Consider the following 20,142-nt stretch of genomic DNA (forward strand, 5'->3'; position numbering starts at 1 on the left):
TTGACATTTCTAGTCTCTCATTCCACTTCCTATCCCTCTCCACATCTACTAGAACAGATCAATCCTTCTAGCCAATGACACTTCCTCCTTAATTTGTAGGATTTTAATCAAAGTGGTCCAAAGTAACAAGTTCTGCACGAGCCCTTAGGAGGGAAGCTTCCTCTTTACCTACCGTTTTTCTTCTATGAGGGAGAACAGAGATAACTAAGTTTGTTTATGTGGTCAAGCTGATCCAAACAGTTATTCCAGAATAGACCCCCCAGGTAGAGGCTCTTATTCCAGAGTAAGAAAGTCCACACTGGGAACTGGTCCAGAATAGCTACCGTACTTTAAATTCACACCCTACCTTTTTATGGAAAAACTTCTCCATGTAGACAAGTTCTAACTCATTCTTCCAAATTATATGTGGTGCCCTGTTAAGACTTGTCTGCTTAAAACAGGAGGTTGTCAAAGTCTGAATGTGAATAAGGGAAATGAAAAAAAAAGAGGTTTTAAGTTTTATTTAACCATATTGCAAAATCTTCCATGAGAAAAAAACAGCATTAGCATTCTAACAATCACAACTGAGGGAGTTTCCCTTTGAGTGAGAGGCTTGGCAGGTCTGAAGAGACCTTTTGTTGGTTTGCTCTATGTACCTTGCATTTAATTAGATTCTGCTTAATTAATGTAAGTCTGGTTCAGAGGAGCTCAACAGCATCCCCCAGGTAGAATCAAGGATGCTTCAAGTCCAAGAAAGAGAGGGAGATAGAGACACAAGATTGCCAAAGAGCAACTGAGTTGCTTTTGCTTCTCTAGGGTAAGAACTAGTATTGGTTTGATAAGTTTATTTACAAAAAGGAATGGGCTGGTATATTTAGGTTTCTAGAACAAAATTCATGTGCACTGACAAAGGGATACAACAGCAATTTAAGTCAAGGCAATTTCCATCTGGAATTTGAATTACCAGTAGTTTTGCAAAACCTCAACCTAACGAAAATTTGTAGTACTGAAATGTAGATTAAAATTTAAATTGAACTAAATTAAAACTAAAAACAGGCTATAATTCAGTTCAACTGCCTGATTTCAGTGTCATTACTAGTAGGGTATCTTATTTAACTTCTGCAAAATTGTTGTCAGCAAAGAATAATAAAAATGAAGGACTCAGTCTTTTTTTTTTTTTTTTTAATATAGCTGAATTGCAGCAGGTAGGAATCCAGTTCCATCTCCTACAAGCTTAAAAAAATCTGTGCTCTATCTTTTCGATGCCAAAAAAGGAGACTTAAACCCCTTTTAAGGAATCTGAGATTCAAGGTACTATTGAGGGGAAGCTTAGACAAAGAGGCAAGTTTTCCATTTCGCTCTGAATGTGGCAAGTTTAGTGGCCATGCTTTTTCCTTCTAGTAACAAGTTCCAAATTCTTGGTCCACTCTAACAAAACCTTTTTGTAAGTATCGGAATATTAGTATAGCAACTTTTAAAAAACGTTTAATGGGAGTTTACAGTGGAAAGTCCAACTTAACTGTAATAGCAACTGAGATTATAAAACCATATGTTTGAGGCAGTGTCAAAATCTTAGCTGTGAATAAAAAAGCTGTCTTCTGCATCGTTCACTTTTACAATTAAAAAGCAAATGCCAGTTCAGTCAGAAAGATCAGGATGCAAACACAAGTACACTTCCAAACAAACCAAGACAACTGACACATAGCAATGAAACTGAATAATATACTTTGTATGTAAAATCATCTGTTCAGTTTAAATATCTATAAATTAAATTTCAGCTCAGACTGCCATGTATCACACTACAGAGAGTTAAGAGTTGTGCCATTCAGGAGCTGTGTTTTGGTTTCGACTACACTGTTATGGTTACAGACTTAATGTTCAAGGTCCCTGGTGTCTGATTATAGTAACAGACATCTTGTTTCACCTGTGTTGGCTAATGTAAATATTTACTAGAGCTATTTTGTTTTGATACCTTAAAGATAGACAGGTGAAGCCTACCAGCCTCAGTGTTCAGACTTCTTCCTGAAAGTTAGGTAAACTACATAACAGCTATTTGTATGGCACAGCAACCCTAAAAACTTAATGGTATAGTCTCCAACACTTGAAACACTGCAAAGCAGCAGCAAGATGGACAAAGGATAAGGGGAAACCAGGCAGAGAAGTTAGCCATTGACCTTGAGCAAATTAGTTGAGCTGGAAAGAAAACTCAAGTTTTTTGACTCCCTAATCCATTATCCTAAAAGCAATATTTAGACAGACATCTGGGTCATATTGTTTTAATTAACTGTATTACAGTGATGGCTATGGGCCCTGGCAAGGATCACGGCCCCTGTGTGCTAGGCACTGTACAAACAGACAGTCCTTGACCTGTAGGGCAGATTCCTCATAGCCCTATTTTAGAAATCCTCTGCCTGATGTTCCATGATTCACTGACCTCTCAAAAGAATTGTTCCTATGACAGAATGCATGTTTCCTGTAAACTAACAACCACTCTCTTAATTTAAATTATCTAAACCCTGATCAATAAGGAAGTTAGCTGAAGGCCTCATACTGCTTTAGCTTCTGTCTCATCTCTACGGACTGTGTCACATACCTTGAAAGATCCTGTTTCAGACACAATACAAGTTCTAGAGAACAGAGAAAGACAAGGACCCAAAAACCTGAAGAAAAGCTGTATTTCAGGCTAACTTTGGGTCCCTGCTTTCACAAAGACAACCGACCTCCACCATCTAGCTACAGAAAACAAAGTATCAATTTAAAATGTTGTAATTTATTTCATTTACTCCTCTTGACTTTTTACGTACTTTATGTCTGCTGTGAAGAAAGTTCCCTGTAAGTCCACTGCTGTATGCAATGTTGTTGAAGCTATCTTGGTCCCAGTATTTTAGAGAGACAAGCTGGGAAAGGCAATATCCTTCATTGGACCCAACTTCTGTTGGTGACAGAGACTAGCTTTTGAGCTTACTCAGATCTGAAGAAGAGCTCTGTGTAAGCTCAAAAGCTTGTCTCTCTCCCCAACAGAAATAGGTCCAATAAAAGATACTACCTCACCCACCTTGTCCCTGTAAGCCTAGCATTTTGTCCAGGTATTATCTGAAGAAAAGATCTTATAAGAACCCTGTTCATTTGACTCATTTGCTTGGTTAATGAAAAGAAGCCATGCTTCCAGAATAATTTAATAAACAAAACAAACAAATAATAAAATGAGAATAATGACGAATTGGTTAAGCACCAACTTTGTGCTCAGTGCTGTTAACACCCACACCCTGCCCAATGCTCTGATGTACTTTGCAAATCAAAAGAGACAAAGATCAAAGACAGATGGACAAGGAAGGCCAGAAGATTAACTAGAAAGATTTTTACCCCGGTTTGAACATTATGGAAGAAAGCTGTGGGGGAAGGGGAGAGAGAAGAGATATCATTTCATATAGTTAAGGGTGCAACTAAGTTTCCATTATAAGCCTGATGTGTGTCACTCTAAAGAAATCCAAGCCATAGAAAAGTAAATTCATCCAAGCTTGGTACATTACGTGTGGAGCTAATATAGAATTTTTCTACCAAATTTTAAGGGAAGCCCAGTTTAATTCACAAGTTGTGACACTGTAGAGGACAGACAGATTCAGAGGTCAAGTCACCACCACCATCAAAAGATACTGATTTATTTTGCTCCCAACTGAGATGTAACACCTAGGACCATTAGGGCTTCCCTACCTTCTCCACCCAACGAACCTCCTGCAAAGTAAACTTGTGTAGAGTCAGACTTGAGAATAAGTAATGTAATAAAATGGGGATAAAGGAACAACCAAGTAATTATCTAAAGTTACTAAGTTACTGATTAAATACAAAACTAATTTAATTTCTATGCAATGATTAAACTAAATACAAAACAAAAAATATAGCAGCTCAAGAGACAAATTCAGCTCTGACACAATAATCGCTGTAGTTGAAATAGTTATGTGTGGATCATGGGCGAACATGGGCCATTACAGCAGGGATAAGGGAGAGAAGAGAACACAGAGGGAAAACAAATTAATATCTTAGATGTCTGTATACTAATCTGAGAAGTACGGGGAATAAGCAGGAAGAATTTGAAATGCTAGTTAATAAACACAACAATGACATAGTTGGCGTCACAATTAGGATAATATGCATGACTGGAATATTGGTATAGAAGGGTACAGCTTGCTCAGGAAGGACAGGCAGAGAAAGAGGGAAGAGGTGTTGCCTTAGTATTAATAATGTACCACTTGGATCGAGGTTGAGATGGAAATACGAGACAGACATGTTGAAAGTCTCTGGGTAAGGATAAAAAGGGATAAAAAACAAGGGTGATGTCATGGCAGGGTCTATTACAGACCACCTAACCAGGAAGAGGAGGTAGATGAGCATTTTTTAAATAACAAAATCATCCAAAGCAAAGTGGTGATGGGGGACTTCAACTACCCAGACATCTGTTGGGAAATAATATGACAAGGCATAGATTACCCAAATTATTCCAGGAATGTATTGGAGACAATTTTTTATTTCAGAAGGTGGAGAAAGCTATTAGGGGAGAGACCCTTCTAGATTTGATTTTGAGAAATAGGGAGAAACTGGTTGAGAATTGCAAGTGGAAGACTACTTAGGTGAAAATGACCATGAAATGGTAGAGTTCATGATTCTACGGAATGGTAGGAGGGGAAAGAGCACAACAAACAATGGCTTTCAAGAAGGCAGACTTTAGCTTAGGGAGTTGGTAGGAAAGATCCCGTGGGAACCAAGTGTAAGGTGAAAAATAGTTCAAGAAAGTTGGCAGTTTTTCAAAGAGACAATATTAAGGGCATAAGAGCAAACTCTCTCACCGTGTAGGAAAGACAGGAAGACCAAGGACAGCATAAGCCCAATCAATGGGTGTGTGTGTGGCGGGGGGAGACTGAAAGAGTGGAAATGGCAGGAGTGCTAAATGACATTTTTGTTTCAGTTTTCACCAAAAAGATTAGTAGCAACTGGACGTCTAATAGTGAATGCCAGTGAAATTAGGTAGGATCAGAGGCTAAAATACAGAAACAAGTTAAGAATTACTTAGACAAGTTAGAGGTCTTCAAGTCAGCGTGGCCTGATAAACTACATCCTAGAATAACTCAAGGAGCTGACTGAGGAGACGAGCCATTAGCTATATCTTTGAAAAGTCATGGAAGACAAGAGAGATTCCAGAGGACTGGAAAATGGTAAACATAATGCCAATCTATAAAAAGGGAAATAAGGACAACCCAGGGAATTACAGACCAGTCAGTTTAACTTCAGTATCCTGAAAGATAATGATGCAAATAATGACTCAAATTAGAGAACATCTGGAAGATAAAGTGATAAGTAACAGTCAGCATGGATTTGTCAAGAACAAATTATGTCAGAACAACTTCTTAGCTTTCTTTGACAGGGTAAAAAGCCTTGCGGATAGGAGGAAGTGGTAGATGTGGTATATCTTGGCATTAGTAAAGCTTAATGTCTCGCATGACCTTCTCAAACAAACTAGAGAAATACAATCTAGATCAGTGGTTCCCAAACTTTAACAACCTGCCAACACCATTCACTAAAAATGTCAAGTCTCGCGAACCCCCTCTTAAAAATGAATATTTCCAGGGATTTTCTCCTTTACCTAAGTATAAATTATAAAAGCAGTGATCTTGGAAATGTAAGATTTGTTTTCATGACATGCTTATTATACACTATTAAATTATGTATCATTACAGTATTTTTATTACATTCTGAAAACAGCAACACTCTTCCAAGATCTCACTTCCGTAGCTTGTATCACTTTGAATAAGCCTGTATAAGACAAAAGCTATGTTTCACCAAGGAGTATGAGATGTGAAACAGCATGAAGGTATTTAAGAAGCCAACTCAGAGCTCCTCCTACACAGCATTCAGATCTTGAGCAGTGCAGGCAAACAACGCATGTTACAATAAAGCTTAAACTGTTCTTCATAATTTTAAAAACCAGTACAAGCTGCCTATTTAATTTAAAAAACAGCAATATCCACCTCCTTTTCCATTTCTTATAAGGAGTCGAAGTTTAAATCTCCTCAGTGTGATAGAAATGCTTGCTTTCATCTGCTTAGCTCTTGGAAGTACAGGGACTCTGGGCTGCTGGCCCTGTGCTGCCCGGGATCCCTAGGGACAGCTCTGTCCACCATTAGGGAATTTTTTCCCTGAGCACCCCCTGTAACATTTTGTGAACCCCAGTTTTGGAACGACTGATCTAGATGGAGCTACTATAAGGTGGGTGCATAACTGCTTGCAAAACCGTTCCCAGAGAGCAGTTATCAGTGGTTCATATTCAAGCTGGAAGGGCATAGCGAGTGGGGTGCCACAGGGATCAGTTCCGAGTCCACTTCTGTTCAATATGTTCATCAATGACTTAGATAATAGCATAGAGAGCACCCTTATGAAGTCTGCAGATGATACCAAGTTGGGAGGAGCTGCAAGTGCTTGGAGGATAGCATTAAAATTCAAAATTATCTGGACAACTGGAAAAATGGTCTGAAGTAAACAAGATGAAATTCAATACGGACAAATGCAAAGTACTCCACTTAGGAAAGAACAATCAGTTGTACACATACAAAATGGGAAATGGCTGCGGAGTACTGCAGAAAGGGATATGGGAGACATAGTGGATCACAAGCTAAATGAGTCAGTGTAACACTGTTGCAACAGTCTGCAAAGGAGAACAGTACACTCATGACAGCTGCAGTACGCAACACTGAAAATTCTACCTTACCTCTGAAGTTAAGGATTGCCAGATCAGCAGCATTATATTTTGTATGTTGACATTTTATTTAAAAAAATTCACACTTGGTATGCACTCTAGACACTCTTGCTTATAAAATATAATTGGGCCTTACGAAAAAGCTCATTGGTGGAGCCATCCAGAAAGATAGAAATATTAACGAAGTTTAAACTAGGATCAAACGTCAAGAAATAAAGCAATCTTTGAACTACAGAATCTCTCATTATTCCAAGTTCTAGAATAAAGCCACAAAGTCCATGTAGTATTTTTTTTAAAATCTTGAGATATACAATTAGCAGCATGAATAAATAACTCTACAGCTACTATAGTTCCCCCTCTTGCTTTACCACTCCTATGTCTGTAATAGAATGGGGCAATGTGAGTGACCTGAAAAAAGACAGCTTTCCTCCTCCAAGCTACCTTGTTCTTTCTTTAGTTCTCTCAAGAACTCACTTCAGCTCCCCTTTCACCACTTTTGCTGTCATATATAGCCTCAATCCCAGAACGTAGATAATTTGTATCAATCATAATATGGTGATGGTACAGAAGTCCCAGTTAGGATTGGAGCCCAACTGTACTAGGCTCTGCACAAAAACACGTAGAAAGACATCTGCCCAGAGAAACATTCAGCACACACAATGTTTAAAAATGGCTTCAAGAAAACCAGATGCATGCCCAACAAGTTACTGAAAATGGGATTCATATATTTTTGTAAAATATGAATGGTCCCTCCCCAAACAGAAACAATTGACTGGTACATCAATCTTAATGGGACACCATCTCAACCTGTAAAAGGCAAGCACGAGAAGAACTGTTTTGATAGCTTGAAGCTTTCTTCCCTTCCTTCGAGCTGGGAAAAATTGAATCTTGCAAATAAAAATAACGGGGACAGTATTAAACAATTTAGCCCCACATTTAGACAGCCCCACTCTCGCTTCTTGGTTCCAGGACAGCGCACAAACAACAACATTTATAGCAGAAGTTCTCAAACCAATACTGGGGAATATCATCTTGGGAATGTCTGTACAAAAGGGTAACATCTCCCCTCTTATGGAGCTGTGGGAATTAAGAGCAGGTTCAAAGCTGCCAGGCCTGGGGAGTGGGCTGCAGGGACTGAACAAAAGCAGTCAGGCACCTAGTCTCAGCAGCTAGTTCTAGACTCTCTAGGGAAATAAGGGTCATCCTTTCTCTCACTTCTTAACAAGCCAGCTTGAGAGAGACCAAAGGGATGGGATGGTTGGACAATGACTCCTTCCCCCCAAGGTTACAAAGTTGGTGGGGGAAGAGAAGAGATATCGGTGCTCCAAGTGGTACTGTATTTTTGGAACGGGGAAGGCACATTCCTCTGAATGGCTCTTAACTTACTACCTCCTTCCTCTACCAAAAGAAGATGCAATAGATTTCTCCCCAATCCTCCATGTGGCTTGGCAGGGAAGTTCAGTGCTTCTCCTACAGCTGAGGAATATGCTGTAGTGGGGAAACAGACTGCTGCTGGGGGAGCCAGCAAATTGGCATTTGCAAGAATTAATCAAACTCATTATAGTCCATTTATATTGAAACTCTTGGACTGGGATTGGAGTTCCTCCATCAACCATTTAGTATTTCCGTCTTAAGTAGTACATCCAAAGAGCCACTGCATTAGGGAATGGGTGGCCTAATGAGACACAGTTATATACTGTAATCCACAGCTACCTTCACCTTTAATACAGAATGACTGAGACCATTAGGATCTGTAGCATTCATGGTTCACATTTCTCCAAATTTAAGATTAGGGCAGCTACAGCAAACTGCTCCATTTAGGTGCATCTCTCAAGTTCCTGGTAAGTTACCAACATGGCCCTTGGTTACGTAGAGTTTGGAGCCTCTCCCAGTTTGCCTTACAAGTTTTAAATGTGGATTTAGAGGATAAACTTATTTCTGCTGTTATTTATGGGTAATACTGCTATTTACATACTGCAGATCGTTTCAAAATTGGATTTAAACGCAGTTCTGAATACAGTTGTACAATGAAATTTGAAAGAATAGAGAATCTCAGTGGGATGCATAATCTTCCCGCATTACAAAATACTCAAATCCTTCTGCAATGTATCTACCCCATTGTGTAGGGTAGTAGCTGAAATCAAAAAGAGTCCATGTTCAGGAACATTAAGACAATATTTTCTGTAAAATAGACCAAAGTGAAAAAGGACTTTCATGATAATAAACACGGTCCAAATTCAAAGCACCCCAAATTGGTCACTCCGTTTGCTTGACAGACAGAATACAAGTTTGAAGCTTTTTTCCTGATTAGGACACATTTTCTTCTGCTCTCAACCAAATTACTGTGATGTTCCATCATTACAGGAAAAGGGGAACTTTTCATTCACCATTAGTCTAGTTGGAGTACAGATACATCAATCAAACAAGAAAGCAGAATTTAGTAACCTGACAGCTGCTTTCATTACTACCAAGGACCTTTAACAAAACCTAAAGTGGCTGGTGCTATTTCATGGATCTGTAATTAACTCCCATACTCCTCGCCCTACCATTGTAGAAGAATAAGATTCAGGATAACAAGAAAGGTCATGAGACTGCAGTTAAATAAATGATTATGCTGTAAATGGAAGACATTTAAAACCCAGAGATGTCTTAATCATGTCAGTTTCACACTACTGTTGCTTGGAGAAATTATGAACAGAAGCAAAGGCAGGCACTGGAGTTATTCACGAGAGGACCACAAAACAATTTAAGACAAAAGAATGGGGAGGGCAAAATAGAGACTTCTCCATTCCCCAATCTTCAACCTTCCATGCACCAGCTAGCAGTCGCCAGATGGTGTAGAAGGGACACAGTACTCCTGTTTCCCTTCTAGCTGCTTGAAAGTGGTGGAGCTTCCAGTCTGGCAGGGAACTACTACTAAGAGGCCGGTAAGAAAAATGGAGTCAGCCCTCCTTCCCCGCTTCCTTCCGCCCCGGCCCCTCAGCCTCTGTACCCTCTTGCTACCCATCAATGAGTCTCCAAACCTTGCTGGATTCCTCTTCCATTGGGTCTTTCATATTACACCTCTACTCTGATGTAACATGACCCGATATAACACAAATTTGGATATAATGTGGTAAAGCAGCACTCCGGGGGGTGGGGAGCGCTGCGTGCTCTGGTGGATCAAAGCAAATTCAACATAAAGTGGTTTCACCTATAATGCGGTAAGATTTTTTGGCTCCCGAGGACAGTGTTCTGTCGGGGTAGAGCTGTACTTAGACTAGCAAACATATCTCCTCCAGGTGATGGATATATTTTGCAAGCCCTGACTAAAGTGTATCTCAATTTGATTAAAAAATTCTACGGAACCTGTAATAAGGAGAGAGGTGACCCTAATCTTCCTGGAAACCATTTGCACACTGGAAGAGATTACAGGCATAATCCACAACCAGCACTTTGGACAATTTAAATTGAATCCACCATACTGGTACTAATTAATGAAGAAAGTTCTCCCTGTCACAGTGGAGCGAAGAATGCAAGATTTAAAGCCACTCCAAAAAAAATGCAAAGAAAACCAAAAGTGAGTAATATGCTTAGAAGTCTCACTTATGCTAAAACCATTTTACAACACTCTTGTGTCAAAGTGGCTGGAATCTGGCCTGAATTGGCCAGTGGAAGATTCCCTGTGTATTGTATAAGGGAACTTCTCCTGTAAAGCAAAGCTAGCAGAGCAAGCTCCTGAAACAGCAGTCCCCTCCCAAACACCACAACATAGGGCCAGTTCTGGGCAAGAAGGGACCAAGGTAGCACACAACTCTGCTCTGCCTGATCCTGCACTGGTGTAAGTATAACTTCCAACGGTGCTAATGAGCTCAGTACCAGGGATCTACGAACAACTGGGCTGCACCATCACTCCCCAGCTTCTTTAAGTGTAACTTGGACACTACACAGAAATGAGTCCTCAAACTTTCACTGCAGTCAAACAAATGTCTTCAAGACAATGCAATGCAGCAAGGATCAACGTATATTTAAAAATAAAAATAAAAACAGAAAAAATAAGATTCAGAGCATTACCATCTAAGAAGCAGAACTTCTAATGGAAGAGGGAGAGGCATGTAATTTTAAATGATTTAATGCAACAACCACTCTAATCTCAGTTGACGATACAACCATTGAGTGGGCATTACTTTATGTTTTAAATCCAGATCCATTCTCTTCCTCTGAGTAGGGAAACTTTCAGCAGTAAATGCACATGCATAATTTTTTGTACTGGCATTTTGCACACGTGTACACATGGTGTGGAATTAAAGAATGACTGGAAGGAAAAAGGAATTGAATAACTATTTTTAGAATAAACGTATTGATTTAACAACACATGCATTTCTGCACAGGTTAGTTTATCACTTTTTAAGGAGCACAATACATTCTTAGACTGGCAGAAACTCGTGTACTACTTAGCTAAGTCCAACAGTCAACATTACACAAATGTGTTGATTTACAGGAGGTAGTCTACCTCTCAGTTTAAATATTTCAACTATTTGAGACTAACACTAGAAAAGAAGTGAAGCGACTACATTCTTTGGGATTCTTTGGTCAAAAAAAAAAAAAACTTACTACATTAATGAATTTTGAACATTCAAGAGCCCAATTCTTCTTTTAAAGAAGTCTTCCAGTGCTTTTCACTTAACAGAGTTAGGACAGGAAAAAAAGTCGGTCCAAATTCAGCCATGAACGTGAAGGCACAAAACTCTCCAAATGCTCTCTATGCATACCATCAAACTAGCTCCCAGGCAACATGATGTATGTACAAAAAGGTAAAAAAAAAAATCTGTCTTTTGAAAATAACTTGGTTACAGACCACCAGGCCTCTTTATAGCTAACTTTGATCTGCTCAATCGAGTAGGCTACGGAATGCAACTGTAAGGGCTTGTCTACACATACAGAGTTTCTCCTGTTAGCAAAGGTACTGCACTGTAGCGCTGTCTACACCGGATGTTAGGTCACTATAATTGGTTGCTCAGAGTGTGCATTTTCCACATCCCTGAGCTATGTAGTTATACCAGTGTTTAAGTCTGACCAATACTAAATTACATATTTCATATTGAAACACATTGAGAGCAAGACCAGTAAGGTATAAAATTCAGCAGGATTACAGAGGGATGAACATCTGTATCAACCTTCACAAGGACTATTACACTACTAAACTGAATACAGAATATAATTCACTTCTACATCAGTACCATGAAAGCTATGACTATGGAGAGCAGCCTTTTGAGGGAGAAGGAAGAAACTATGTATTCTACACAGAAGACTCAGCATACCCAAGCTCCAGAGCACCACAGATTTTAACTCAGTGGGACTTGGGGAAAGACCATGATTTTTTTTGGGGGGGGGGAGGAAGAGGGGAACATCCTATGAGCTAATCCCACCATTTAGGTTTTTTTTTTTTCCTCTCTCTGTCCTTGAGCCTGGGGAGGTGGAGCTGCTGGAAGAAGTAATAAAACTCCAGCAGTGAATCTACACAGAATTTAAATATACTAAAATTATGTGGCTCTTCCAAATTGGATTTTGTTTGACCTCATGGCACAATAATTTTAGAAAACCCTGACAAATGGGAATAAATTGACAAACTTTCAATAAATCAGGGTGTGAAATGTTTACTGACAAGCGCAACACTGTAGTTGAGGGTCAACTCCCTAACATGACAAGTTGCCATCAGCCACACTGGTAGTTTTCAGCAGTAACAGTGAAATGGACTAAAGTCTTATCAGTTTTATATTATTTCTGCTTGGCAAAGCCATTGTATGAGCAGCAGAGATACTGAAACTGTGTACGGACTCAGGAAGATAGCATTTAGTGATTGTGCTGAATGTAAACCAAGTATGGGGCTGAAGCTCTCTTCTCCTACATGAAAAAGTAAGTTCTGTGCAGGGCCGGCTCTAGCCATTTCACTGCCCCAAGCACGGCGGCACACCGTGGGGGACACTCTGCCGCTTGCTGGTCCCGCGGCTCCGGTGGACCTCTCGCAGGCGTTCCTGCGGAAGGTCTACTGGTCCCGCGGCCCCGGTGGACCTCCCACAGGTGTGCCTGTGGATGCTCTACCGGAGCCGCGGGACCAGTAGACCCTCCGCAGGGACGCCTGAGGGAGGTCCATCGGAGCCGCCTGGCACCCTCCCGGCAACCGGCAGAGCGCCCCCAGCGGCATGCCGCCCCAAGCACGCGCTTGGCGCACTGGGGCCTGGAGCCGGCCCTGGTTCTGTGATGACTTAAGCTTCTGGTGGCTGGTATGGAGGAATTTTCGAGACTTGCTGAACTCACCAGTATTACTGCTAAAGTTTTGAAAATGGTTTAAAATATGATTAAATCCAAGTAATCAGACTAGTTAAATTAAATGGAGTGCAGATTCATAATAAGACTATGGAGATCCCAACTCTACTTCGGCTGACACATACCCTAACATCTCAAGTGACATTCGCTGGCTCATCATTACAACAATAGTCAGCTATAGCGCACTATATGTATGCTAGTGCGCTATATATAACTGGCCTCCCAAAAGGAGGTAAATATCAGATGATCTGCAGATTAGTTCATCTTGAATCCTTGCTGACTGACAACATGACATTAATAAGAATTGAGAGACTAAAACAGGATATCCTGTGAAAGAAATTCACATTGCCTTTAAAGCGGGACAATGTGTCATTTTAGACTTTATGTAGTTAATTCTTATTTATAATTTCATCTAACAGTTTTCCCAAACCAGCCCGAAAAAACTATACCATGCAGTTAATAAAGCTCAGTGGGTAGTGAAAGTAGTAATGAAAAAATTTTATTCCCTCTCAGTTCTCTCTTCTCCAGACTAAACAAACCCAAGTTTTTCAATCTTTCCTCAAAGGTCATGTTGTCCAGATCTTTAATAATTTTTCTTGATCTCCTCTGGACTTTTTTCAACTTGTCCACATCCTTCTTGATATGTGGCGCCCAGAACTGAACACAATACTCCAGCTGAGGCCTAATCAGTGCAGAGTAAAGCAGAAGAATTACTCTCGCGTTTGTTCACAACACGCCTGCTAATACATCCCAGAATGATATTTGCTTTTTTGCCACGGTGTTACACTGTTGAGTCATATTCAGCTTGTGATCCACTATGACCTCAAGATGCCTTTCCATAGTATTCCTTCTTAGGCAGTCATTTCTTATTTTGTACGTGTTCAATTGATTGTTCCTTCCTATGTGGAGTACTCTGCATTTGACTTTACTGAATTTCATCCTGTGACATATTGTACCTGAAAATAGCACCCTGTAACCCGCACACGCACCACGTGTATATGGTTATGATATTTTGTACAAAGAATGCCTTGAAAGATATTCTATGGAAAGTCATGATTTATTGAAACTCATTGTTTTGTCAAAATGTGTATCATTATTGTATACGGAATAATGAGATTGCTATATGGTTGTTACTGAAATATGTTGAGAGTCTGGGAGATGCCCACAGCTAGCCCTAAATCAGCAACAAAGGGGGTGACTCACACCCAGATAGGTGTTAAGCGACGATCACCAGCCATTGACCAGCAGAGGAATTGTAAACAAGAGATTTGCAATTCAGTAAGAGTTCCTCAAGCCCTACACAATGGGGATTGCTTAACTCCGTGATTCAGCAAGATATCAGGACATTTGATGCTTGACTCCATGTTTGAGTCAGTATTTTTCCAGGCACTAGAACAGAGTATAAAACACAGGACAGTGGAATCATGAGTCCACCTCTCTCCATCCCCAACCACTCTACAGGCAACAAGAATGCTTGGAAGAAAAGACTTGGAACTTGGGAGATTGGTCCCAGCCTGAGCAGGGAATTCAGCCTGTGTATTAAGAACTGTGAACTGCTTATAACATCTAGTGGGATGAGAAAAACTGCTTGATTCAAAGCTTGCTTAGTTGGATAAAGTTTAGGATTTGGACTGTGATTTTACCCTTTAATTCTAATGTAACCAAACTCTGACCTCTATGCGTAACACTCATAAAAATCACTTAAAATCTATTTTATTTTAATGTTTTATCTTTACCGGTGAGTTTGTCTAAAAGCGTTTGGGGAATCTGCTCAGATTATAAAGGCTGATGGCATGTCCACTATCCTTTGATCAAGCGGCAAACTAATGAGCTTGCACTATGCAAGAGAGGATCTTGAGCAGTGCAAGACGGTAGATTTCTGGGCTGCAAGGCTGGGGGGATTTGCAGGTGTCTCCTTGTGTATAGTTCAAAAGACACAGAGCCTGCATGCAACTTTGGGTGTGCCTTCACACGCTAGCGGCTGTGCGAGAGTGAAGCCTGAAGGGGCTGCTTGTCTCTAGTACAGCATTGTGAAAGATACCCTGATTCCAAGAGTTAAAGGAGACAGCGGTCCCATAGTCCAGTCTGTACCTTGCCGGAGTGTCACACATCTTGTTTACAAAAATGTAATGCCTGCTTTGTACAGAGTTTGTGTTCTGAATTTTTCTTTCTTCGGCTAGTCTTCATTAGAGCTGTGCCAATCTAGAGAATTTGTTATTTTCCATTATAAAACCTTACTTTCAGGGGTGCAAAACCACCAAAAATATTAATCTATCCCCAATTTATGGAATATTAGGTTGCAGAAAGAGATACAGAAGACAAAATATTCTTACTTTTTTTTAAAAAGGCATCAGCAGTTCCCTCCCCACTACCCCAATCATAACACTCAATGCTTTTCCGAAGTCTAATGTTTTCAGTACTAGGTTCAAAAGAACAAACTGAGGTAGACTAGATGATTCACTGTTGTACATGGCTGAGCCAGAAGGCAGCCGCAAACAAAAAAAACATTGGGATGATGGAGGACAGACAGACAGACAGTCTGGGACAGAAGAAAGCATACGTTTCTCTTGCAACTCCAACTGGCTTGATACAGAAATGGTATTACCACTTTCAAAACAAATGACACACCATGAAAGAGCTGAGATGATATTCTGACATTTAAAATATTAACTCTGAATTATGGGAGTAAAAACAAGCACATTTTGGACAGTACATAAATAATAAATTAAGGATCTTGGACCAGCAATGAGGTCTGAAGTGTCTACACTGAAAATATAAGGGCCCTTTGAACATGCACTTTAAGGGTGGAAGAGGCCTGGGGGAGAGGAAAGAATGACATTTTCTCAGTTAAAGTCAATTTGCATGGTAACCCATAAATTACTCTATTTTCAGACAACACAAACAGCAAGACTACATTATACGTATAAAATGCCCAAGAATTTTCAGTTGTCTAGCATGATTCTCACATAAAACTAAGTTTTGATCCTTAAAGAGGAAGGACAGACAAAATGCTTAGTTCTCAATACATCTGTCTTCAATGAAGTAGGTAAATAGTATCAGGCTGCTTAATAAAAACAAGTTAGAGGAAAATGTGTGGACAGATGTTAGGCACACAGTAAAGACCTCTTAGGGAATATTAATACATTCAAATGAGTAGGAATAAATTTATATCCTCTAAAGTGCAGAATGGTTCCAACAGAAAAGCCTCAAGTTATTCACAGCTAAATTACAGCCACTGTGAGAGCAAGGAGATTCTTGAGAGGTGGGGAGGGAGGGGGAAGGTGAATGACCAAAAAAATGGAAATCCATCAGTACAGTTCAAAGATTTCTAGCACACCTCTAAGACAAGGCTAGCAATGAAACTGAACAAAACAAAGTATACTTTTGTAGCAAAGTTACATGTTATTCACAAGGACAGAAGCTTGTGGAAAAAGGCCATTTGTATTTTTCAGCTCTGGGGTCTCTTTGGCTTGTTGCTCTTGGCTCATCAGTTGAAAGCAACAGAGGAGGAGAGATAAGTATGGGTGTGGGTAGATCACAGGAGGATTATGAGCCACCAGTGTGATGTGGCTGTGAAAAAGGCTAATGCAATTCTAGGATGTATTGGGCGAGGCATTTCCAGTAGAGATAGAGAAGTGTTAAAATGCCATTGTAAGATCTCATTAGCAATACAGTGTAGAGCCCTGGTCAACCACATTCAAAAAAGATGAATTTACACTAGAACAGGTGCAGAGAAGAGCTACTAGGATGATCAAGGGAATGGAGGGGCCTATATTATGAGAGGAGACTTGGAAAGCTAAGAAAAAGAAGGCTGAGAGGAGATATGATTTTTCTCTGTAAATACACTAGGGGATAAGTACCAAGAAGAAAGAGCTATTTAAGCTAAAGGACCATGTTGGCCTAATAATAAATGGAATAAACTAGCCATAAACAAATTCAGGGGGAGAAATGAGAAGGTTTTTAACCATCAGAGGGGTGAGGTTCTGGAACGGCCTCCAAACAGAAGCTGTGGGAGCAAACAACTTAGTTTTAAGAGCTGGACAAAATTTATGAGTGGGATTATATGGTAAAATTGCCTATGATGGTAGAGGGATGAGCTCAGCAGTCTTGGTGCTCACTCCCAGTTTCTCTCATGTTCCCAAAAATTCATGCTTCAGGATTTCCAACCAGCCACCCAAAAGGGATTTCCCCCGCACTACTTTTTTTTTTTAAATCTCTTTTCTGTGAAGCATCAGGGGTAGCCATGGCTAAAGATGGAACATTGGAAGGGGAGGGCCATCTGGTACCAAGCACACACACACACACACACACACACACACACACACACAAGCACGCACACTGCACGGCTGGCTGTTTTTGCTCAGATGCTTAGGGTTTACCAGATTGCCATCTGTGGGGTTGGGAAGGAATTTTCCCCATGTCAGATTGGGGGGGGGGGGCGAGGAGGGGAGAAAAGAAGGGAAGAGGTTGTCTTCCTCTGCAGAGTGTGGATGCAGGTAACTTTCCAGGATTATCTGGCTATATATTATTTAATCATTTCCCTGCCACTGGTGCACTTCAATCCCTCCTATTCTTTTCCTGTGGCACACAAGTCTCATTTCCTGTAATACTCTGGTCTCATTTCGGTTGCTGGGTTTACTGTTTGGGTGCTGGGTGGTGTTGGTAGCCCACGATATTCAGGAGATCAGACAAGATGATCTGGTGGTCCCTTCTGGCCACCACTGATTTGGAGACTTCTAAAAAAGATTCTCTCGATATCTCAAGTTATCAGTTTTCCATTTCAGACTAAATTGTATATTGAAGTGCCATTTCCATGCTCTTAACGTATGAGAATGTTTATATAGGATTTACATACAACTACTCCCCCTGAGGAAATGATCCTGAAGTTATTTTAATAAAACTCCTTTCCTCCTCCCTAAGGATTTTCCACAACATACTCCCAGCCCCAAAGCTCAGCATCAAGTTCGACACTTGAGCTTAGATCCCTTGCATCGTTACACATAATAGCACTCCTGTGGTAGTTGTGGTGTTTGATTAAACTTTAGGCATCCACAGAGGCAAGGCGAGGCATGCAAAGTTCTAAGCTACCAAACACTTCTACAAATACTGGGGCACATAACACTAATACGAGAGGGACTGTTTTTGCACATCTTGTACAGTGTTTAACACCTTTATCAGCAAATTTTTATTAAGTGTAGCAGTATGATGCTGCTATTAAAATTACTACACAGTATTCTCAGCTAGAATTTTAGCACTTCATATGCAAGAAATCTTCAGAAAACCTGCCTATGAAAATTAAAATATACTTGAGAATAATGTTGCTGAAAACAGGTAACAAGAGCTATATACATTATGGATAAGTCATTCATCTGATGTTAGGTTAATAGAATTACTCTTTAGATATCATTAAACTTTTATTAAAGGTGTATTCTATAGTACATTTCCACCTTTCACACCACATACATGCATTCAACTTGTTCAGATTTGCCAGGATAGAAAAAAATGCATAAAACTAAAGACTACAAAATCTAAGCTGTTGGAACTGAGCTAGTACTGTCAGATAATAGCCCAAAGGCCAGTGGGAAATACAGATTTACAACAAGGTCAAACAGCTGCTTTGAAAACTATCCAAACTATTAGTTAGAAAGTACAAAAGCCTATTTCTCAAAACAGTCTAGCATCTGCACTAGAACATTATCACTACTTATTTTCCTCTTCTATAAAGGACATTGCTTTAGCTCAGGTACACAGCAGGATATAAGTACTAGAAGATAGAAATCTTTACTGTAGAAAGTTTAAAAACAGTGTGGTTAGAGGTAGATATGCTTTAGTTCACACGAGTGTTTGCAATTCAAATCATTTAAAGTTATGTAACACAGCCAAACTGGAAGTGCACAGGCTCAGACAAAGAAAGATAGGGTTTCCTTCCCCAAATCAGTAATCAACGTTAGCTTTTATAAGTCACGTTCCTGCTCGCAGTTTAAAAACAACCCTGAAGCGTGACAGAAAATTCACCACATAACTGAACTCATGATGTTTTAAGAAACTAATACTAAGCACACTAATATTTTAGCTCATGAAAAGTGAAGTCAGCTTGATCAAGGCAAGTCAAGGAACAGATCAGTTTCTTAATTTTGCATTTCTTCACAGCAGATAAGACCAATTTACTTTTACATGAAAACTTTTTACTGCTACAAGCATCCTTTCCAGTGACCTGAAAAAAAAAATGAAAACCACATGCAAACACAATATTCTGTTTTAGACATTAGAAAGGTTCATCTTGCCTACCTTATTTTACTGCCAGACTAGCACTAGGACTGGACAACTAGTGACATGACACCACAAGTGGCAAGAGATGAGAACCCAAGCAGTTGAGAGGGAATGGGCAGTCTAATCTGCTTAACTCTAAAATTCCTGACAGCGTATGTCTACACAGCAACTAGACACACACGGCTGGCCAGCCGACATGAGCTGTGGGGCTGTTTTATTGCTGTGTAGACTTGTGGGGTCAGGTTGGCTCCCAGGCTGTAGGACACATACAAAGGGTCACTAATGTGGAGTGCATGTTGGTAGCTAAGTTAACCTATAGTACAGTTAACTTTTTTTATTTTTTTAAATAAAGTGAACACAGGAGGCAAAAGTAGTCCTAGTACACTGACTAGATATCAGTGAACTGAACAGGTTCATAGGATCCCACAAGTTAATTGGATTACATTTTGTCCTTCAGAAGAATTTGGTCTTATCTTCCATCCCTATTCGGTTTATAATCACTGATATAGCACTTTCCATACTAATCACTTGCAAAATGCATTATAGAAGGTAGGTTAGCATTAATTTCCTTCCCACCCACCCACCCCCACATTATTCAGATGGGGAGCCAAGAGCAAGGTTAAGGATTTGGATCAGAAGCCACATTTTCCAAATCCCAGCCCTGGATCCAAATCAATCCCCTTGTTCACAGCAGTTTTCTTCCACCCGCTCCCGTACTTTATTTGCAAGTGGGTGCTATATAGTTACAGTAGTTTGTAGCTACCTTTGCTCTCATTTTCTTGATCAGGATCTTAGCCTGAACCAAAAAAAACCAAAAACCCAACCTAGATATAGACACTGTA

At 40.0% G+C, this 20,142-nt stretch overlaps 1 protein-coding gene across 6 annotated transcripts in view; it reads right to left on the reverse strand.

The window, feature by feature from the left end:
• The window catches only part of FAM53A (family with sequence similarity 53 member A), a 104,082-nt gene that overhangs the window by 24,142 nt on the left and 59,798 nt on the right, over positions 1-20,142 (reverse strand). For 5 of the 6 annotated variants that reach the window (XM_030563758.1, XM_030563759.1, XM_030563755.1 and 2 more), the window contains one exon: positions 347-454. The exons of the other annotated variant lie outside the window; for it this stretch is intronic. In XM_030563758.1, coding sequence (XP_030419618.1) covers positions 347-454 — 108 coding nt within the window. The remainder of the gene's footprint in view (positions 1-346; positions 455-20,142) is intronic. 6 annotated transcript variants of the gene reach the window in all.

This window comes from Gopherus evgoodei, chromosome 5 (genome assembly GCF_007399415.2).
Source record: "Gopherus evgoodei ecotype Sinaloan lineage chromosome 5, rGopEvg1_v1.p, whole genome shotgun sequence".
NCBI lineage: Eukaryota > Metazoa > Chordata > Testudines > Testudinidae > Gopherus > Gopherus evgoodei.